We start from the raw sequence: 22681 nt of genomic DNA, 5'->3' as shown, positions 1-22681 counted from the left end.
TTATATTAACATTACTGTAGTCAATCATTGATTAATTACTATCACTAGATTCGTCGAGTAAAGTTGCACCCATCTGTGAAAAAAATTTCTAAATAAATTTTATTTAATATTATGCACATAAGAATTTTTTATAGCGCGAGTAGCACAACGGAAACAAACGGGCGGATTGATCTGTGCACGGGGATGGGCCGGCGGGCGGATTGATCTGTGCACGGGGATGGGCCGGCGCCAATGATTTTCTCGCCCCCTCTTCTGAGACCTTTTTTTAGGTCCCCTCTTCTTTGAGACTACTTCAATCGCTGTCTGGAACAGAAGAATGGGTGTGCCTTTATACTGTAGGAGTAGTGCATTAGACTATGATGGTACTACACGTTAGAGGTCAGAGGCCGGCCGCATAGGATTCATCTGGCGGAGTAAACAAGCCGTTGCTCCAAAAGCATTAGCCATCCTCACGCTACAGGGTGACAGGCATGTTAGCATGTAGGAGTATATGCCACCCGTCACTCCATCAGCTTAGTGCATCAAATCGATCGCCCTTTGGACTGCGTACAAAAGCGAAACTTTGGTCTCCTCGCACCCCTCCCTCCTCACTTTCTTCAGGACTGTTGCGGATGTGACTGACGTTGACTGCAAAAGCTACAACATCCTGACGGCCGTACAAGTTTCCTCTTGTACAATTTTTGAAAAAACATTTTTCTACATTTGAAGTACTAAACATAGACTAATCACAAAAATAATTACAAAACTCGTCTGTAAATCGCGAGACGAATCTAATGAGCCTAATTAATCCGTCATTAGAGATTATTTACTGTAGCATTATTGTAGCAATTTAGCATCTAATTACAATCTAATTAGGTTCATTAGATTCGTCTCGCCATTTACAGACAGCAGTCGCAATGCGTTTTTTATTTCGTCTAGATTTAAGTCTCCATGCAGGTGCCGGAAAAAAAAAATTGGAATTTTGGTTTTTGCAACCAAACACGGCCTTAGACATGGGGCCTATTTGGTTTTCGGTATCACGAGTAGCGCAACTAGAGAATCTTCAATGCATTAAGTAATAAACAAAATTTATTTGCAAATTTTTTTTAGAAATGAGTGTAACTTTTCGCGACAAATCTAATGATGATAATTAATCAATAATTCGCTACAATAATACTACAGTACCAACTTTTAATCGTGCGGTCAAAGACCTTATTAGATTCGTCTCGCAAAATAGCGCAAAAATTGTAAAATTAGTTTTACAAACTGCATTCATTTAATACTAGCAATTAACGGTCAAAGTTGGTGGAGTAGCACAAACCAAACACGGCCATGATTCATGCTTTTATAGAAACGATTAGGCATGACAGCAAAAGCTGATTAAAATAATGTTTAATCTGAACATACGCCACCTGGTGACCAATTCTTGATAGCAATCAGAAAAGATAAGCAAACCTTGTAAGCTTCGCAAAGCCTTGACAGGCAAATTCCTAAACACCCGGCAGTGCAACGAGAGACGCTCAGAACTTGGGTTAGAAGTTAGAACCGTAACACAGGTGCACAGCATGGCACGGCCGCACGGGGTTCAACAATGATCACACCATGTACAACATGACAGCCCTATTCCTAGAAAAGCGTTCCAAAGTACCTAAACCAAAATGGCCTGTTACATCGGGGGCTAGAGATAGACCAAAAAAAAAACAAAGTTATATTACAAGCACAACACAGGGCATGCTGTGATAGTACATGGCGCATAAGACATTCTGATTGTGGCACCAAGACATGATCAAACCATATCCGGATTTGCCTTTTGGACTTTAGTTGATGCCATGGCTCCGTCGTGGTAGAACGTATTGAATCTTGATCTGTCAAAATTTCATGGTGCTCAGGTGTCGAGACAAATGTTAAGCCACCCGGATTGTGGCACCAAGACATGATCAAACCATATCCGGATTTGCCTTTTGGACTTTAGCAATATGCCTCATGAAGATATTGGCTCGTAAGGAAAAGAAAGCCATGGATGTTTCAATGCTTCTGAGGCACTTGGGCGCTTCTTTGGGTTTACCTCTAGAAGGTACGCAACAAACTCGATAAACCCTTGATCAGCCATGGGCAAACGGTGCCGCAAGGATGTCTTTTTGGGAATCAAGTATTCAAGTCTGTTACTTTCCTGAAGCACAAGAAAATGTGAGCTTAAATGTTGATATGAGAAGAAGAGATTCACTAAAATCTACTGAACGAACACTGAAGAGCACAAACCTGATTTCTTTCGTACAACATGTGGTTCTTTGTGAAATATTTGTAGGTGTCCCGTCCCTGCGCAAGCATAGCTTGTTCTATGGAGCCAATGATGCCCATAACACGTGCAAGTAATGTTGCCGGAGAATCATTTTGGAGAAGGACCTGAAAAGCAGAGGATGCATACATCAGTTCCAGTACTCGATATGAACATATAACAGAAAATAGATAAAACCTTCCAATGATAAAAATAACATAATAACAAAATGCATAGCTTTCAATCACCAACTTCACTATGCTCCCTATTCCACTGATTAGCAGTATTGGCCAATGAATTATAAATACATGATCCAACTATGATGAGCACCTTAAAAATAAAATGAAGCAGTTAGAAGAGGTATAAATGAGATATTTTATTTTGTTTTAGTACATTCCTCTCTTGCATTATGAGTTTGTCTGTATCTCCTAGTATCATAAGAACAACGCATAAACCAAAATAAGTACAACAGTAACCGGTAAGAACAATAGCAGTAAGCATGCAGTAACCACTTACATTTCCGGTGCAAAGTTCTGCTAATATACAACCAAGTGACCATATATCTATCTTTTTGTCATAAGGCAAGCCCAGTATAACCTCAGGTGCACGGTAAGATCGTGATTGCACATATGAGCATAGATGATCTGTCTCAAAACAGCTACTCCCAAGGTCAATGACTTTTATTTCACATCTGCTATAGCTCTTTACCAATATGTTTTCTGGCTTCAAATCACAGTGAATTAGACCGAGACCATGCAGAAACTGCAGTGCCTCCAGACACTGAATAGCTATTGACTGCATGTACACCAAAGGGAAATATTAAGTTGTTGTGGAAAATTGAAGTCACATGTCTGGTTACTGGTAGTTAAACATTAAGTCAATAATAGTGGACATCATAGCTCAGTAATACCTGCAATCTTGGCATTGTGAAGTAAACCTCACCACCTGATTCTCTGTTGAACTTTTGAAATTCATATAAATTTGCCTTCAGAAGTTCACAGACTATCAGTAAATGCTCCTGCAAACAATAATTCGAATAAGTGGTATAGCATTCACAGCAAACTTTAGTACAAGACGTGACATAAATTTAGCATTTTTTGGGAAAAAGGTAATTTATCTACCCTAAACTGAGGGTCAGTTCAATTTTCATTCTCGAACATCTTCATACACATAAAATGCCTACAAGCAGTTATCTAGCCATTCTAATTCATCAACTTGAGAAGTTCAGAGCACTATACTAAAAACACAAGATTCACATGTCTGGAATTTACAAACAAATAACCCACCAAATAAATAAGTGTTTAACCAAACATGGCAGAATTTGCTACAGGATGTGTTGCCAAATATTTTGCAAATATAAATATGAGAATACCAAGAAATGTGAGCCATTATAATGGATCAATTCTGGATAATATTAACATGTGCCTTAAATATCTGGAGCCTATAAACTGTAAAATGTCGTTGTAGCATGCACAACAAAAATGGAATTGTGATATTCACAGAATGAAATGTAGAGTGCTGGATAAATTACATACCAAATCATGCAATGTAGAAACACTCAATTTGACAGTTAAGAGTGGAGTGCGCGTATAGAGCCAGTAGAATTTCAAACATGCCACGATGAAACATTATTATTTACTACTTCAGCGACTCATTAAGATTGTGTAGTGAAGTTGTGATAATTCCAAGACCCAGCAGAAATTAAATTACTCTGGAAAGGGATATATTAAAAGTAAAAGCTCAAATTTACCCGGTAGTAGAAGTAATCATACAGACGCAAAAGGTGGTACTTATCGGCAGGATCATGCTTGTTAACATACTTCAGAAGCTTGATCTCATCAAGGCTCTGATCAAAAAAATCTTTGTTATTTTTTATTATTTTGACACAAACATCCATTCCTGTGTGCAAATCATGTGCCTGGATAGCTTTGCTGAATGCAGCTGAACCCAAATACTCTGAGACATGATAACGCCCAGCAATGACAGAATTGAGAACAACATGGAAATTTTTGTCTTCCTCAAAGCCAGTTCTGTCATATTGTTAATAGGAAACAATGTTAGAAGAGATGAAATCCTCCAAGAAAAAGGGTGTGTAAGTGTTGAACGGTAAACACAGGCACAGGGGAAGGATAATAAAGAATTGGAAATCACGACATCATTTTTATGCTTTACGTAAAATTAAAAGATGGAACAAACATTTAAAGGCAGTACCTGTTTTTTCTATGCACAATCTTAAGATTGAAAGTTTCAAACTCTTCCTCCTGCGCCTTTATCTGTCTGACTTGCTCTTGCAATGCCGCTGCTTCCTCGTCATCTAAGGTGGTTCCAGTGTCTTCTTCTTGTGCGTCATCTAGTTTGTGAGGCCGAACATTGGTTGTGTCCTCCGTTTCATCATACGATGCACTTGAATTTCTCGATCTGACAACATCAGACGTCATTTCATCTCTAGAGCTCCTTAGAGAAGACTCACTGTTCTTTTTCCTCCACGTGGCAAGCATATCATCAGATACCATGCCATTTTGACATTCATCAGGATCATTAATGCAATACATTTCATCCTTCTTTGACCACAAAGATTTAGCATCAGAGTCATGATTTTTCCCAGAATGCAGTGGTGGAGGAAAAGAAAATCCACCATCAGCCGCTCCTGGTGGTAGATTGATCTTCTGGATATCAGCAGCATAATTGATTTGGTCATGTTTAGCTCCTTTACCACCTATTCTCTTCTTTTCAGTTTCCTGCTGAGAATGTCTTTTTCCACTAACACTGAGGCTGCTCTCATTGAAGTATTCGATATCCCCTTCGCTACTACCTCCAATCAGACTTTCTCGCACCTCACTTCCAATGTCAGCAGCATCACTGCTTATTCCAACACCAATCGACCTAACAGAGCCATGCTGATCATCCTCCACAAAAGGGTCATCAGGATGGGGTCGTTCAGAATCGTTAAGGAATTTTCCATTCGCTAACATACCTAATTCACTGTTCTGCGACACAAATCCCTGCCAGACTGGTTCAGAATGCATCAAATTAAGCTCTTCGGGATCTAAAAGTTGACCATCATACTGAACCATCATATCATTATCAGGAATTCCACGCACCATTGGCCCCACCGAAGTGCCTACTTGTGCAATATTCTTTCCATGAAAATATTGCTCGCCCGATATGTAGGAGTCTTCCTCAACAAATGACTGGTCGTCATCTTCATCCTTTGTAGGGCGATCATGTCGATCAGGTCCTCTTGTGTGGCCAGTTGCCTTCTCATTGTCGCTAGGATAGTCAATCTCATGCGCTAGAAACCAGGTTTCATCCTCAATTGGTTGTCGGGTGTAGCCAACATCATCGTCGTCATCATACTCATCGGAGTCCCAATATTCACCAATTGGATATTCAAGTGAATCATCACCAATTGTTGCAAAACCAGATACCAGGTCAGAAGTATCCTCTGCAATACCTTGACTGACAGACAACCAACTATTGCCAATTGTGCGCCTTCCACCTGAAAATATTCATGCAGAGGTTAATGTTCAGGAGACAAACAATTAACAAATCTAGACATATAACACTCTGATAAAGTTAAAATTAAAATAAGAGCATTGAAATCATTTGGAGTCATCACGTCACACTTATTGAAACACAATTTCCTAGAAGATGAATGGAGAGCAAAACAATTACAGAAATATGAAACATCAGTCAATGGCCCTTTGCGAGGGGAAAGAATGAAAACACTAATTTAAACAATTGAATTATGAAACATGTCACTAATGATCTCCCACAAAAGGAGCATTTATTACAAATGACACATGTATTTCAGACTTCTGGAAAACAAAAAACCTCATAATTTTACATGATAGTGGCAGTAAAGGATCCATGCCAGGAATAAGTTAGTGTCAGTAATGTACTACTGACACTAATATGCAGGATTTCACAAGGTCAGTTGTGCTTCTTTTTATTATAGTAAAACTGGAGGAATAAATTACAGAAACCAAATCAACTGATGTCCTTAGTTGGTCCCAAATATGATATAAATCACATGAACATTAGCCGAATGTCCAAGTTTTCTGGCCTACACAACCAAAGTCAAAACTATGTAGTGACTTTTTAAAAAAGGATCTTTTTCCAAACAGCACAGTGCGTAATAATCATAACACCTCACTGGAATCCAGAACAAATCAAGTAGTCAACCATTGCCTTCCGGCACACAAATAGTTCACAATTTCTGAAGCCATTTTGCCATAACAAAGATAAATTGGTAGAGGAAAAAAATGTCTTGAATTAAATCGTAGTATTATTGCAATGGCATATGTTTGCACAGAACTGAATGTATAAAATCATATTGAACACCCTGTAACACTGCTTGCCTAGTAGTTCGAACTCAGTACCATGTAACTCACTAGCAACATACCTGAAGATGTTATTTCTTGCCCAATTGGAACATCAAGATAAGACCCAATCATAAAGGCATGATCAGCAGCACTAGATTGCTTGGCTCCAGATCCATGATGGTTTATCTTTTCCTCCCAGTTCATATTGACTAACTTATCTTCAGACTTAAGCCGCACTGGGGGTAACTTGGGAAGCTCCTCACGCTGGTTATCTCCAACAAGCTGCAGATCAAAGCAGCGGTCAGCCACCTGATCTGTACCCTGGGACTTTTCAAAGTAATATTGCATGTTCCCTTCATCAAGTTGTCCTTTCACTGCTTTTCCGACACCATCTGCACTAATGCTCTTCTTTAGTTCTTTCCTTTCATTTTCGTGGTTTGTACCGTTGTAGCTAGATGAGGGGTTTTCTGCAGGGAACGGAAGCACTGTCTTAACTGTGCAGCCATTCAAGATCTCTTTTTCTGGAACCAGATTTTTATCCCTGGTATGACCCTGTTCGTTGGTTTCAGCTCTCCCAGCAGCATCAACTTTTCCCTTCCCTCTTCCAAACGAGGCTTTTTGCTCCAGCACCGGGCCAGGCTGCTCGGTGCCAACACCTCGATCCCTCTTCTCTGCCATCATCGCACCACGCCTATGTCTTGGCACCTCCTCCGACACCAGAAGCTCGGCCAGCTGCTCTGCAGTGCTGTTCGCAATGCTGAAGGTCCAAGGATACAGATCCCCCATGTTATTCTCCTGAGGCTGGCCGATCCCGGAGCCCTTCCTCCCGTCCGACCCATTCGGCAGAGCTCCCACATCAATCTCCTTCACGATGAACTCCCTCGATGAGTCCGCGCTCCTCGCAGACGCAGCACCCTTAGGCCCTACATTGGAGCCCACCGAGTCCTCATGCTCCTCGTCCTCTTTCGGCTCAGCGCCACGCCTCTGCGTGGCTGTGCCATTTGAATCGCCCCGGCCGGTGAGCTCCCCGCGGAGAGCAGCCTCCGCCTTGGCGAACCGGTTCTTCCGCAGGAACTCGAGCACCAGATCGATGTTCTCCGACATGGTTCCCTCCAATATCAGCTAGCCCAGAAGCGAGGAAATGATTTACACTGAGGCAGAGACGAGCTGAAGGCAGCGTCTTGTCAGAGACCCGAACCGGCCCAGTCGAAGCTCCAGAGCTCCGGGGACTTGGGAAGCCGCCCAATGCCGCGGCGCCGGCAGCCGCAGATCGGCGCCCCTGCCTCGAAAACCCCGCGGCAAATCGAGCTTCCGGAGAGCTCCACGGAACCGCAGGGCCTCAGAGAGACGAAATGAAACCCGCGCGGCGGACCCCCTAGGCGAAGCGCGGACCCGCACCCGCAGTGCAAGCGCGAACCCGCTGGGGGCACCGCCAGGCGAGTGCCGCGGAAACCCTAGCTGCCGTCCCCGCACCCCGCGCCGGCGCGGGCACGACGAGGGCAGGGGCGGTGGAGGGGAGGTGGGGGGCAGCGCGGGGGTGGGCCCGGGCGGTCAGCGGGGCCCGGCGCCGCCGAGAGCGGAGGGCGGCCGGGCGGGAGCGGATCCGGCGGCGGAGCAGGGGGCGGGGAGGGCGCATCGGGTGGGGGGATCAGGGCGCGGCCGGCGCGGCTGGGGGCAGCATATTCGGGGTGGTGGTGGTGGTGTGCGTGCGCGAGACCGGAAAGGGCACCCCCGAGCTCCAGCGAGAAAAGGAAAAGAAAGGAAAATGGTTTTTTTTATATTTTTACCATTATAAGAAAGAGTCCCGGCTCATTTAGCACTTTTAAAAAAACTCCTACAAATATAGCACTACTGTAACTGCAGCTCTTATATTTTTACCACTTTGGCTGATGTGGCACGCCACAGAGGCACGACACGTTGGCGCACAGTCAGCAGCGCCACGCGAAATGTCTTTCCTGTCCCTAACCAGCTCCTCTCTTCTCCCCATCTGACAGTTGGGTCCCACAGATCCTTTCACTGTTAGGTGGGGTCTATTTGTCAATTTCATCTCCTACCTCCGGTTCCTACCCCTTCCCTGCACCCGCGCGGCCGAGGCGAGGCACGGCGCAGACGGCTCTCGCTGTGGCGGCGCAGGACACCGAGGATGGGGACGGCGCGGCGGCGGCGGCGGCGCTTGGCTTGGTGAGCCTGGCTCTGGAGATGTCGCCGCGGTCGGAGACGGCTTTGGAGCTCTGAGCGCGCGCTCCTCATGCTGAGGCGCTACCGCAACGTCGCCGACATGCTCCGCGACTACATACCCAGCTGCGTTGGCAAGTCCTGCTCAGGCTCGGGCGACGACGCCATCACCTCCTCCTCGTCCTGTTCATCCGGCGTGGGGAAGGAAAGCAAGGAGTTTTATGCCATCATGTCGATGCCATTGGGAAATAGAATTTGGCTTTTGGGGGCTCGGGAGGAGCATCACCCATCGAATCCTCCTACTAGCATCAGCCAACTAACCATGCGTGCGGAGCGAATAGGAAGAGAAAGGGGGAACAGTGCCTGGCGCTCGGCTCCGGCGGCACCAGCAACAGCGCAGTCGCGGTGTGACGCGGGGTGCCGGCTGCGGGGTCGGCCGCAATGCACGCCCGCCACGGGCGGTGCCGCGTCGCGTCGGGGCGGGGCGGGGCGTCGTGGAGCAGGCGAGGCGAGGCGAGCGGCGGGCGTGCTGCGGTGCGATGGCCCCTCCAATCAACCTGACACCCGCCGGCGTTGGCGCCGAGGAGGAGGCCCTGGTAGGCGCGGGTGCAGCGAAGAGGTAGGAACCGGAGGTAGGAGATGAAACTGACAAATGAACCCCACCTGACAGTGAGAGGATCCGTGGGACCCAGCTGTTGGAGGGGGGGAAGAGAGGAGTTGGTTAGGGACAGGAAGGACATTTCGCGTGGCGCTGCTGACTGTGCGCCAACGTGTCATGCCTCTGTGGCGTGCCACGTCAGCCAAAATGGTAAAAATGTAAGAGTTGCAGCTACAGTAGTGCTAAATCTGTAGGAGCTCTTCTAAAAGTGCTAAACGAGCTAGTACCCTTCTTTATAATGATAAAAATGTAAAAAACCCGAAAAATGGAGAGTTTTTCTTTGTTTTTTCTTTTTTGCTTTCGTCCCATTCCAGCTCGGTTTGGTCGCTTGCGCTCGGGCTGCGGGGGCGCCGATCCGCACTGCGCAGATAAGCTTATTTTTTGGGGGGCGTCTAGTACGTTGCAAACCGTAGCTTTGGGCGTTCAAAACGCCCCCTGGTCCCGTCCGGTGTGGCCGTAGTGGATGGCTGCCTGGCTGGGCTTGAGATCCGTGGCTCGGAAGGGCTGGACGACGGCGTGGAGAGGAAACCGGTTCGTGCGACCGTTCGGCGGCCGGCGGCCGACCTGGGTCTGTCTGAGCGGGACCTGCCAGGATTTTTCTATCACTGATTAGCAACGAGAACGGGGAACGGTCGGCCCGGATGACAGCCCCTGTCTTGGTTTATCAATTAACAATAAGGCCAGTCCTTTTCTTGTTGAAATTGTAAGATAGTTTCTTCAAAAGTGTATGGCCGGTCGAATTTTATTTCTGCTCTATCGTATTTGATGTAGTAAATGGGTGTTTTTTATTTGTTATAACAATGTCAGGCTCGTGCTGGCGCAACACTGATGACTTTTTTCCCTGACTCGTGGTTCTAGCTTTAAAGAAAAGATAAGAATCGTGATACAATAAAACTGATATGGCATTCTATATAAGTTTGACTGTGAACTCTATTTATAGCAAAAGAGTAAATGTTTAGAAGATCTTACCTCAGTTACACACAGGTGACTGGGTCGATGAGCTTTACTTTACTCTTATAGTTAAAAATCATGCAGGAAACTTTGCAATTAGTTTTCTTTGTCTCTAATAATTACTTTCTCCATCTTGAAATATAAGATATTTTAGTTTGTCTTAAGTCAAAATAGTCTAAGCCCGACCAAATTTATGGACAAGAATTTTAATATCTAACACATCAAATAAGTAAATTATAACAATATATTTCATAATGAAAATAATTATTCTTGTTTGACATTCAAAATATTGTTACTCTTTAAAGTTGGTCAAACTTTGAACCGTTTAGCGTTTAACTTAGGAGAAATCAAAATATTTAACATTTCATAACAAAGGGATAAGCAGGCCTTGTGCATCTCATAATATATACTATACAGGATCTAGACTCTATCTTGTTAAGGAAAACTCGGTCAAGACTAATGCAGATTGTAGTTAAACGGATTCTTTGGGGTGTTTCTTACGAAAGTGTATGGCCGATCAAATTTTATTTCTACTCTATCGTATTTGATGTAGTAAATAGGTGTTTTTTTATTTGATATAACATTGTCAGGCTCGTGTTGGCGCAACACTGATGATTTCGTTCCTGACTCGTGGTTTTAGCTTTAAAGAAAAAAAGAATCGTGATACTGTAATATTGATATGACATTCCATATAAGTTTGATTGTGAACTCTACTTATCGCAAAAGAATAAATGTTCAGAAGACTTTAGCTTAGTTACACATGGGTGATTGGGTTGATGAGCTTTACTTTATTCTTATAGTAAAAAGAATCATGCAGAAAAGTTTGCAATTAGTTTTATTTGTCTCTAATAAATACTTCCTCCATCCTTAAATATAAAAGCATTTTGGTTTGTCCTCAAATTAGTCTAAGTTCAACCAAATTTTTATGAGAATATTAATATCTAACACGTCAAATAAGTAAATTTGAAAACATGTTTCATAATGACTTTAATTATTCTCATTTGACTTTCTAAATATTGCTACTCTTTTATATAAGATTGATCAAACTTTGAATCGTTTGACATAGGACAAACCAAAATATATTTTTTTATTTTAGAACGGAGGGAGTAGCTAGCTTTGTGCATCTCATAATATATAACATATAGGGTCTGAATTCCTTTATCTTTAAAAGAAAACTCGAGCAAGCCTAATGCAGATTCTAGTTAAACGGATTTTTGTCAGGGCTTGAACGCCTGTGTCAATAAGTTGCCGTGCTACTAGTACTGTTAAGCAGCCGCTACGTTATCTCAGGACCTCGTTTTTTAATTAATTTCAATAAGGCGGCACCATCCTGTTTGTCCACTAACCCTTTTGAGTTTTGTCCACTAACAAAAAATCCAGTTCAACCACCGAACCTCGGGTCGTTGGGCTCGGAAGCGGGAACGAGATAGTGCACCGGTCAAAGCACCGGGCGGTCGGACGCACCCAACGGGCAACGGTTGAACTTTCCCGTCCCGCAGGGATGCCGCCCTTTACCCCGTTCCCTGTGGCCGCGAGTAATGAGCTCCGACAACCACCACCCCGTACACCCGCCACCTGATTGGCGCTGGAAGTGGATGGAAACAAGTAAAAATCCAGTGATCAGGTCAGTACTCAGTACAGCCCCTGCGTTTCAAGTCGAGCCTTCAACGACGGCGGCGTGGGGGCCTGTCGGGTTGAGCGCGGGGGCGCCCGGCGACTCTGCACCGTCTCTGTCCGTGGATTTTTATCCACGGACGGAGATGCACGTGCAACATGCACGTGTTTAAAAAATAATTATATTTAAACATATCATATATTTAAAGAATAATTATATTTAAAAATAATTGGGTTGCATCAAGATTATTAAAAATTTGAGGTTTCCGTTAAGACTGAATCATAGTTCGAGCAGACGATCAAAGCAGAAAGAACATTACATTGAGTACTTCAATGCCTTAAATCCTACTGTTGTTGCACTCGCCACGTCCCATCTAGGGCGAGGGTTCAAACAGAACGACGAGGCATTGGGCAACTAGGGCGATCGTGGCCGGCCGCGCAAAACTAGAGCAACATCATCGAGAGGGAAGGGCGATGAGTAGACTTAGCACATGAAGGAAGCCGGCAGCGCGAAACTGGAACAATGTCGTCGAGAGGGAAGGGCGATAGGCAAACCTAGCACTGTTCCCAATTAGGGTTTCACATGGGAGCAGGGCGGGCGATGGCGCCACGAAGAAAGCTAGCATCGCAAAAATTGACAGTGAGGAGGCAAGGCAAAACACACGAAAATGGACAAGATTTTGGAAGCCTATTCAACGCATGGCACAAGCAAACAAATGTAGACCAACATCTTGTAAAGTTAATCAAGGCATGGCACATGGAAAATAATGTTGACCAAAAATCATGGAAGCAATTTGTTGTCTACAAACAATGGAAAGCAATATGCGGTAACAAAAATCAGGAAAGCAAATTATCTACAAATAATGGAAAGTAATATGTCGATACACAAGGTGGATAGATGAAACTGATTGGTGTAAAAAGAATTAAAAATTTGATGTAAATATTTTCTTTATATTAATTTCGTGGGTCTACATCCTCTTTTGTCAAACCTTTAGGATGATAGTAGGGTGCGCACGTGTTTGAAGAACGACATTGCAGAAAAAACGATCACACTAAATTTTAGTTGCAACAACATTTTAGCAGGGGGGTCTGATATGCAATACAGCATACATCAATAAACAAACTGCTAAAATATATTATGCACGCAACCAAACCAAACCAAATTTTAGAGTTTTTCTTTGCCATTATGGAAGAAGAAAATAGAGTTCTATGCCATAAATTGTTTTAGTTTTCAACGTGCAACTTCCATTACAGAGAAAGTCACATTTGTAGGCTCGAGTTTTGCATGGCAACTCCATAAATATATGGCTCCAAGTTATATAAAATCATGATGTAATGGCCCGCTGGTCTGAAAAGTATAGAAAAAGTCAATACACATAACAAAAAAGATGACACCATGTGCAGCACCCACATGTTTTAGATCCACGAACTCGCAAAATCAGAATCTGGCACCCCAAAATTGTTAAGTTGTGCCATTTAGATCCATACCCCTTGATATGGCGCCACGTGGCATGAATATATGCAAAAAAAAAACCCCTACAAAGTTGTTATCTTCTACCTTCACCCCCCTCCCTCCCATTCTCTCTTTCTCTCTCCCCACGCCTCTCCTGCTACCTCCGCTACTGAGTGGAGCTCACCACCGCCCCCTGCCTCCTCGCCTTCCATTGGAGCTCGCAGCCTCCGCAATACACCACCGCTCCCTCCACTCGGTCTCGAGCCGGCGGCACGGCGGAGCAGAGGCCCCACCCCCATTGGCGCGTGCTACATATTGATATGATAATGATTAAAAGTTTGATGTAATGGACCAATCATTTTTTTAATACATCATGAACTGGAATACACCGCCTTTTCTAGCCATGCCCATGTTTCACATTCTTTGTATACGTAATAGTGACCCCATTCCTCACATTGAAAGAACTTGAGAATAGCAATGTGACGAATTTTACAAACTGAATATGAACCCGAGTAAGAAATGCAGTAACTGAAAAAATACATTGCAGAATATATGGGATTGTATAGATACATAACTTACAAAGAATAACATGCATGTTTAAATATATGTCAGGCCCAAGTCTAGTGATAAATACAACTCTTTCCCTTATTCTTCACAATCTATGTCACCTCATTTGGCACAAAAGCAATAGCCAACTTCAATTCAATTCAATTGGCCAGAAAATCGTGAACACGACAAATGAGCCTGAAAAGTTCACAGCGAAAAAAAAGAGAGCTAGCCGCACAAGATTAATTCAAGAACATAGTAAAAATTTTAAAATGAAAACTTCCAGAAGAAAGTCTGTTGACTGAAGCCACTGGCTATCTGAATTATTAAAAGTGTATCACTTGCAATCCAATTTAAAACAAAAGTGTCGTCATTGTGGTCATCCCTTCAAATTTCAAATTCATAGACAATATTATGTACTCTTGCAGTTTTGTTCCCTCAAACTAACCTCTCAAAAAAAAAAGGCTCCCAAACCTTTGATTCCCCAATGACCTAGTGTATTGCTATTCACGCTCAAGTTGTTTGCATAGTCAATTAGTAATAAACAAAAGGGCGCATGCAAAAGTAAGAGAATTTTGTGAGCAACTGTGATCCATGTATGCATGCTACAAATAATTCATACTATTCCGAGATAAAGTAACTACAGACCATATCGTTGCACTGAATCTCACCAGCCTAATAGTAAATAAAACATTATCTAGCCTGAATGGAGCATAGTGAGAACTGTTAGATTGAATAGCTAAATTTTCCCAGCTAAATCAACATAGAACTACAAGTTGGCGTCTCTATATATTCAGCTTGATTTTGGGAAAGATGGTTAATAGTGATTGGTTCAAATTAAGCTAACAAAATAAAGCATTATAGATCATTGGTTCAAATAGTATTACATATCTGTAATTCAGGAAGCTAGATAAATATGCTTCAGGTTTAGATTCAAATACCATTACATATTTCTGTAATTCAGAAAGCATTACAGTTGCCATTCAGAGTTTATTCTTCAGGTTCAGGTTCCAGAGCTTCATTCAAAGCAAGTTGAAGCTGCTAGAAAAGAAAAAGTTCAATGTATAGCTGCTGTCAAATATATTGCTATATGCATACTGAAAATAAAGATTGCAACATACCTTAATTAGATTCAGCAAATAATTTTTTCTTCAAATACTTCATGGTAGCAGCATGATCAGCCTTCTCTTCATCGGACATTAGTGCTATGTCTTGTGACAGAATTATGCAGCCAAGAGTAGTCTAATAGTAAAGAAAACATTATCTAGCTGAAAAGAGAGATATGAATCCATTATTTCCATGTACGCACACAAGCATTGGTTGCCAAAAGAAAAAACAACCACAGGAAACCTCCAAAATTATGCAATTCTGGCATTGGAACCTGAAATCTCTGACGCAGATACCACAGAAAATGATGGAGAGCTCAAGTACGTGCGAATCTGTTGCCATCAGTCAAAGTGAACCTATGATCCAAACGTAGTGCAACCTCAAGTAGCAGGGACGAAACCACACACACCAAACAACCCTGACAGTACTGAACCCTATCCGTACGCACTGCTGTTAGTGCAACTCTTAAGATGCATCACATCACGCAACACAGCCTTAATATACACGAACGATCCATCAATGCACAGTAGATCGCAGAGACGAAAAGGGCAGTAGGCACCATGAGGCGGATCACCTGACACACGAAAGGGGAGTGGATCGACGGGTGGCTCATCTTCGTGCTGCCATGATCACCTATCATTTAAACCTTGCGCCTCCTTGACGAAGGTCCTTGCTCTGCCATTGCTCCATCGAATCCCGCCACCGCCCACTACCACGGAGCCCACGGATCATGCAGCATCTTCCCCAAAATAAGCATCCTCACAGCTGAAGCGCGGATGATCTCATGAGGACGACCGTGGATCTGCGGCGCATGCGACGACGAGGACGGCGGCGGCACCGCATCGTCATCACCGCTAAATTGCTGGTAACCTAGAAGACAATTGCAAGAAAAGTATTCTAGAGGAATTAATTTTGCCAAATAGAACTCAAATTAAGTGAAACCTCACATAGATAATCTGACAAACACATTCTGGGCCGACCAAGGCACAATAAATTGAAGCAAATTTAATCAAACCATAAGCACCATGGTACACTTGCCACAAATCCAATCACACAAGGGAGAACAAAGGGGCAATCCAGATTAGATGCAGGGAATGAATTTGAACGGGATGCAAGTTGTTACTGTATGAATACAATCACGAGCTAATAATCCATGGGTAAGCTTGGTAGGTAGGATGCCGGAGCAACGCAGTGGGGGTTACCTCGCCGTGATGGTGCTTGCCGCCGTGGCCGGCCGCTGCTCAACGCTCAACTTTGTTGTGATTTGTCTTGCACAGGACGCGCTGCAGCATCTTAAGAGCCATGCTACACAAGGGAGAGCACTGCCGGTGAGGACGTAAGCTTGCCCACTCATCAGTCGTCCATCTGCTGCAGCAAGAGGCCATGGAATACCTTTGCGTTTGGCGCCACAATGAGTCCGCGCTGTGCGGACGCCCCCACTCGCCGACCTCGGCTTCAAGGATGAGCATCGGTAGTAGTCATCAGGGATTTATACCGCAATTTAGCGAAAGAAATCCATCCAACTACTGATGGATTTGAAGGGCGATGGAGAATATAATTCAACTAATCCAAGTTTCAATTAACTGAATATAATTCATGGCACAACAGACACCATGTGCATTGTCCATCTTCAGGGGCATTCCATCGAACAACTTACCTACACACTCGTGGAGGCAACTTCCGGTCATCGACGAGGAGACCGGAGAGGTCGGAAGCGCCTTACGCGCACAACGAAGCTGGCCCTCGTGGATCTCCATGGGCCCCCGCAGCAGCGAGGCGCTCCCAGCGGCGCACCTGGTTGACGCCGTCGCTCGCCGTGTTGCAGACGTCGAGCGGCTTGACTGCACGCTCATGGGGCGAAGGAGAAAAGGGCGACGTAGATGGGGAGGCAAGGCTAGAGGCAGATGGAAACGACAGCGCATCGCTGCAGTCCCTCATCGCCTCCCCCTCCTGGTTCCAAGACCGCCGCCGTCACAAACGCGAAGAAGATGGAGGGGGTGATGCATATGGAAGAGGGAGGCGCCGCCGCGGAGGATATGCACGCTTGGACTACCGGAACGGAGGAAGGGGGCGGCCGGGAGTGGTCGCTGCGACTTGGCCGCCGAGAGCGCCTGGGTCGCCGCGCCTTGACTGCTTGACCCAAGGAAGGGGCGGCGGCACACTGGAGGAGGGGCAGCGGGCGACGGGGGTGGGGTTGAGGAGGCGGCGCCGCACAGGGCCCGAGGAGGAGCCGAGAAGGGTGGTGCTAGGGTTTGCGGAAGTGCGGAGGGGAGGGGATTGGGAGCAGCCGAGCAGGCGTCGAGCGGGGAAGGAGAGGCGTGATTTACCGCGCGGTCACGAGTCGGCGGAATGCGGCGGTCGGCGGAGGAGACGCGACGTCGGGGGAGGCGGCGTCGCGGCGTCGCGTGGTGCCGCGGGGGCGGCGGCGGGGGAGGCGACGCTACGGGCGGGGAGGCTGCATCGCGAGGAAAAAAAGGGAAACGCCCCCAAATCAAGCGATGCGGGTACATGCGGTGGGTAAAACAAGCCCCGGTAACAAAAGAATTGCATTTGGGGCAGAAATATTTTTTTTTATGGTGTTTCGAGGTTTGATCAAGTACTAAGATCTTTTATGTAGGTCTAAAAGAGGTACTTTGTGAGAAGAGTGGGTGGATTAAAGTGAGTAATAATTATTTTTAAATTTTTCATCTTTTATAGTATAGAATTTATAGTATAGAATAGTATAGAAGAAGGCCCGTGTTTTTCTCCCGGTGTTTGATTTCCAACCGTTTTTTTTTTCTCGTGCGGTTACAGTGGGTCTGTGGGTGAATGGCACCGGCCGGCTCACGGCTGCCATGTTCGAGAGGACAACAGCGACGTCCCTTGGATAAAACAGTAATCGAATTGCGACAGCTGAGGTACAGATGCTCGGGCCGGCCTGGCTGTAATCTCAGCGTGCTCTGGGTCCTCGATCTCACATGATCGCCGTGAAGAAGAAATCACTTGTAACGCATGCTCCAGAAAGGGGAAGAACTCTCTGGAGATTGGTGCTACCCTAGGGTGTTTCTAGGGTGATTCTCATATCTGAATCGATTCTGCTCCTTATCAATCGAGCTTGCAATTCTCTAGCTGTGGATCGATTGCTTAAAAGAGGAGATTGGAAGGGAAAGGGGAATGGCAGAACAAGAAGAGGGAGACCGCTTGGAGAGGGGTACTTCGAGAGGTAAGCACACAGATGATCTGAACGCACTGCTTCAGCATCTTGATCTGCGTGATGATGAGTGTTGTGGTGTGGAAAACCACAGTCGGGTGGCGGAATGCACCCGCCTAATCCTAAGTGTAGGATGTGCTTGGAGGCAGTCAAGGAATTCTCGATCTAGAGGCGTAAGAACACGGAAGCACACAAGGATTTAGAGTGGTTCGGGCCGCCGGAGCGTAATACCCTACGTCCACTGTGTGATGTATTGCCTGAGCTTGTGTGCAAGCCGGGGGAGGAGCTATGCCTATCTCTGCATGTGTGAAAACTTGTGGAACCTCGTGTCCCCCCTGTTCTAGCGGGCGTGCTCTCTCTTTTATATGTCTAATGGGAGCACGTACACTGAGCGGGGCCCCGAAAGGTGGGCCCGACGATATATTATAAACTACACTTTGGCCTTCAATGCCTCAGATCCGGAGATCTTATCGTCGGCTTTCGTGCGTAGCTTCTAACCAGGGATGGTCTTGAGCTGTCCTATCGGAGTAGAGTCTAGCCTCTGGAGCCGCGCGTCGAGGTCATGATGAAGCGCCGAACTACTGACTCAGTTCGCTGTAGCAGCGTGCACTGTTACTCCAGTTAGTAGTTGGTCATCATGACTTGTTGCCATGCGCGCGGCGCTGAGTCTTTAATGCTTGCCTTGGTAACTGACGAGCCGCCTCGGTAACTGGCGATCCACAGTGTGGACTGACAAAAGCTGCCCCGTGCCCAGCGGCAGCAGAGCACACCTCAACCGCTCGCACTTAATGCGGGTGGGTGAGGAAGCTTCCAGCAGATGGCTTGCGCCCGTGCCCGCATCTGCGTGACACGTGGCGGCTCCGGACCCCTCCCGAGTAGCTAGCTGAGGCGAGAGCTCACGGGGGTCCGGATAGGCACGTGGAGGTCCCGGACCCATCTGCGGGAGTCCGGATGGCACGTGGAGGTCCCGGACCCACCTGCGAGGGTCTGGGTCCGCGGCCACAGGTGCTGAGTATTTCCACATCTGGGACACGTGGTGACACCGGAACTGTCCTCGAGCGGGAAGCGGGTCCGAGACCGTTGGTCCGGTGAGATGGAGTCGGATCCCAGGGGTCTGGCTGCTCAACTCCTTAGGGCGTAGTTACGGATAACTACGCGAGTCTTGGCACAGTAGGAGTGGGTACCCCAGTTACAGGGCACCGACAATGAGAAGGCGGATATTGTTTTGGACGAGGATCTCGATGTTCTGTGTGCTCAATCCAAGTGGGTTGCTTTGGCTATGGTCAAAACCTCAAAACCTTTTAGCCATACTGCTTTCATTGGGAATATGAAGTATGCATGGAGTTTGGCCAAGGAAGTGAAGTTCAAAGCGTTGGGGGATAATTTATTTGTCCTCCAATTTTTCTGCAAGGGTGATTGGATGAAGGTGATGGAGGAAGGTCCCTGTATTTTTAGGGGAAATGCGGTGCTTATTGAGGAGTATGATGGTGTAACTGGACCCTCTGCGATTTCTTTCAGAGGTTTAGCGGTATGGGCACGTATCTATGACATGCCGCTAACATTCATGAACAAAAGTATCGGGAAGAAATTAGCTGACCGCATTGGTGTGGTGGTGAAGGTAGAGGTTGATGAAGATGGTTGGGGTTGGGGGAATTTCTTGAGGGTTCGTCTCAAAATTGATCTCCAAAAACCCCTAACTAGGGTGCTGAAGGTGGACATACGCAAAGGAGGTGTAGAAAGGAAGGAGTTTTTTAAGGTCAAATATGAGAAGATGCCTCGTTTCTGTGCTGTGTGTGGTTTGCTAGGCCATACAGAAAATGAATGTGGGGATGGAGTGCACGATGAGAAGGATTTTCAGTATGGGGACCGGTTAATTGCTTCTCCTGACAGGCGAGTTAAAGCTAAGAATGGCGGTCCAGTTAATGTATCTAAAATCTTGGGGAACAGGAATGATGTATTAGGAAATGGGGGCTTAAAATTTTCTAATCAGGAGGCTAGAAGGAAGTTGAATTCTAATACAAGGATATTTACTTCTCGCGAGAGAAAAGAAAATTCTGTTGAAGAACGTGATCTCCAGGATGATGCAAGTAGCCCAAGGAAAATTTTAGAAAATGAGAAGAAAAACACTAGTGGTACAGGGAAAAAGAGGTTGTCTCTTGAATGGGACATGGAGCATGGGGGTGATAACTTAAATCTTGCTGTTGTTCCAATGGAGGAGTTTCTTGGAAATTGTGTTGATGTGTAACATCCAGCCTCGCGGACAGTCCGCTAGGGAGCGGCGGACGGTCCGCCCAGGCAACACCCAAATATTTATCTGGATGTAGGACCCGCCTGTCATTTCCTCCTCTTTTCTCCTCCTCACTTTGATCAGTGGCGAGCGGAGCTCGTCCGCTCGCGCCGCTGTCGCCCCCTTCCTTCGATCTCCCTCCTCCGGCCACCATACCTCGATTCCGCGTGTGAGCACCTTCCCCAGCACCTCCTCCACCTTCTCCAACCCCCGGCCCGGCTTCTTCCCGGCCGGAATCGCCCCAACCACCGCCGGTCACCATTGGAGCCGCTTGAAGCTTTGCACCACCGTCGATCCACTTCTCCGGTCATCCTCCGCCCGAACCGACCGAGGGAATGGATTCGTGGTGAGTTACTTGCGCTCCCTGGCCTTTTTCCCCTCCCGTTGTGCGTCGCCGGCACCGGTAAACGGCCGCCGCTGCGCTTGCTGCCGCCTGTTATGCGGTGTTGGAAGACAGGAGTCACGGACGGTCCGCCTAGGAGGGTCGGACGGTCCGCAGGTCAGGTTAGAAGTTGTCCAGAGACGATGTTGTCTCTGGTGGTTTCGCAGAATTGTACTACGGACGGTCCGCCATTGGAGAGCGGACAGTCCGTCGTGGAGTTCGAAATTTGTCCAGAGACGATGGTGTCTCTGGTGGGTTCCGCAGGGTTGAACTGCGGACGGTCCGCTATTGGAGAGTGGACAGTCCGCCGTAGAGTCTAGGATTTTGTCCAGAGACGTTGTCGTCTCTGGTGGATTGGAAGAGTGAATTGCGGACAGTCTGCCAAGGGGGGCCGGACGGTCCGCCGGTAGGATTAGAAATTTGTCCAGAGACGCCGTTGTCTCTGGTGGTTTGGCGTAGGTGTACTGCGGACAGTCCGCTAAGGGTGAGCGGACAGTCCGCCAGCCAGTATAGAAAATTCTCCAGAAACATTGGTGGTTCTGGGGGGGTCTGCCGAGTTGAACCGCGGACGGTCCGCTACTTGGGTGCGGACAGTCCGCAGTATATTTCACTTCGAAGTATAGTAGATATATAGTTGGGTTGCACTCAGTTATTTCATCTGCATTCGTGTAGCATCCGCAGTTGAGAACATTGTGTATGAGGTGATTGCGGTGCCACAGGAGCAGCCGGAGCAAGCCCAGGAGGAGAAGCGTGAGAACCCGGCCCAAGGCCCGTCTGACCCCAGCTCTGAGCATCAGCCCGAAGGACAAGCCCCGGTGCATAACCCCTATTTCAAATTATGCAACATTATATATGTATATATATCTATTCTTGTGCATTAAAGTCATAGGAGTTGAATGGAACCTTAGATGCATAACCCTTAGGTACCATGAGTTCTATACTAGTATATGTCAGACAATAGACGTGCTATGCTAAATAGGGTTCGGTAGAAGTCGAGTAATTTCCAGTTACTAGCGAGATATATGATATTTTACGTTCTCATACATGAGTTACTAATCTTGGAATTGAAAGGAAAAATAGAAGTTGAGACCGGGCGGAGAAATGATAGCTCCGTCTGTGTCAGTTAAGGACCGTACCGTTGTTGGCCCTGCTGGTCATGTTTGAATTGTACTAACCGCATATCGGGAGTAGGAGGTAGTCGAAACCGGTAAGCCGAGTACTGCCTTGCTTCGAAAGTACAGAACTTCTACCCACCCTTTAGGGCGAGTCGAGTGGCCGCAGAGAATTGGGATGCATGAGTTTACTTTTGGTGGTCTCTCGTAGGACTCGGCTGACTATATGCAGGTGGGGCGGTTCTGTAGTTCGAGGCGGGGAGGGTGTAAGGAAAATGGCCCCTTTTAGGGAAATGGCCTCTCATGCCATGGTTGCCATATTTCCTCAATATGTGTTTTGGTGATTTGATGACAACCCAACACTTGGACTAACGTGTGTGTTAAAGACGATTATATACAACCCTTAGGTCCAAGGGATGAAAACATGATGAAAAAGTTGAAGAAACCGACGAAGACTAAATGCAAGAAGCCATCAAGAGATAAACAGAAATATTTCTATACACTGGTTAAACCGACGCTAAAGAAAATACATACGTCGGTGCATTGGCAGATGAAGACCAAAGGAAAAACTATACACCGGTTAAACCGACGATGAAGGCAAAAGATATACGTCGGTGCAGTTGTCCA

General features: G+C 46.1%; 2 protein-coding genes and 1 long non-coding RNA gene across 5 annotated transcripts; 1 reads left to right on the top strand and 2 right to left on the bottom strand.

Moving 5' to 3' along the window:
* Window positions 1–1498: 1498 nt before the first annotated feature.
* LOC120692822 lies at window positions 1499–8124 on the bottom strand. The gene is made up of 7 exons (XM_039976220.1): window positions 6660–8124; window positions 4466–5753; window positions 4005–4284; window positions 3165–3272; window positions 2771–3049; window positions 2239–2382; window positions 1499–2149 (listed from the first exon to the last, which is right to left on the bottom strand). The coding sequence occupies exons 1-7, from the start codon at window positions 7681–7683 to the stop codon at window positions 1961–1963; spliced, it is 3312 nt and encodes a 1103-aa protein (XP_039832154.1). The 5' UTR covers window positions 7684–8124; the 3' UTR covers window positions 1499–1960.
* A 5486-nt stretch (window positions 8125–13610) lies between these two features.
* LOC120690183 lies at window positions 13611–17576 on the bottom strand. 3 transcript variants are annotated; one of them, XR_005681635.1, is made up of 6 exons: window positions 16741–17547; window positions 16476–16536; window positions 16286–16388; window positions 15098–15953; window positions 14918–15014; window positions 13611–13738 (listed from the first exon to the last, which is right to left on the bottom strand). It is a non-coding gene; the product is annotated as an uncharacterized LOC120690183 (long non-coding RNA). The 3 variants fall into 3 exon arrangements; XR_005681633.1 differs by lacking the exon at window positions 13611–13738 and having other exon boundaries at window positions 13951–15014; window positions 16741–17576; XR_005681634.1 differs by lacking the exon at window positions 13611–13738 and having other exon boundaries at window positions 13951–15017.
* A 2126-nt stretch (window positions 17577–19702) lies between these two features.
* Window positions 19703–20518, top strand: LOC120688694. Its single transcript, XM_039971083.1, has one exon. The coding sequence runs from the start codon at window positions 19703–19705 to the stop codon at window positions 20516–20518; it is 816 nt and encodes a 271-aa protein (XP_039827017.1).
* Window positions 20519–22681: the final 2163 nt, after the last annotated feature.

This window comes from Panicum virgatum, chromosome 9N (genome assembly GCF_016808335.1).
Source record: "Panicum virgatum strain AP13 chromosome 9N, P.virgatum_v5, whole genome shotgun sequence".
NCBI lineage: Eukaryota > Viridiplantae > Streptophyta > Magnoliopsida > Poales > Poaceae > Panicum > Panicum virgatum.
The sequence above is the reverse complement of the archived record's forward strand: the minus strand, read 5'-3'. Positions and strand labels throughout refer to the sequence as shown.

Bases quoted from the DNA above. Each gene is read 5' to 3' on its own strand.
- LOC120692822 (XM_039976220.1), bottom strand. From the start codon at position 7,683: ATGTCGGAGAACATCGATCTGGTGCTCGAGTTCCTGCGGAAGAACCGG. The intron at 5,754-6,659 runs GTATGTTGCTAG...GAATATTTTCAG, and splicing joins GCAAGAAATAACATCTTCAG to GTGGAAGGCGCACAATTGGC. The intron at 2,150-2,238 runs GTTTGTGCTCTT...CTTGTGCTTCAG, and splicing joins TGTTGTACGAAAGAAATCAG to GAAAGTAACAGACTTGAATA.
- LOC120688694 (XM_039971083.1), top strand. From the start codon at position 19,703: ATGGAGGAAGGTCCCTGTATTTTTAGGGGAAATGCGGTGCTTATTGAG.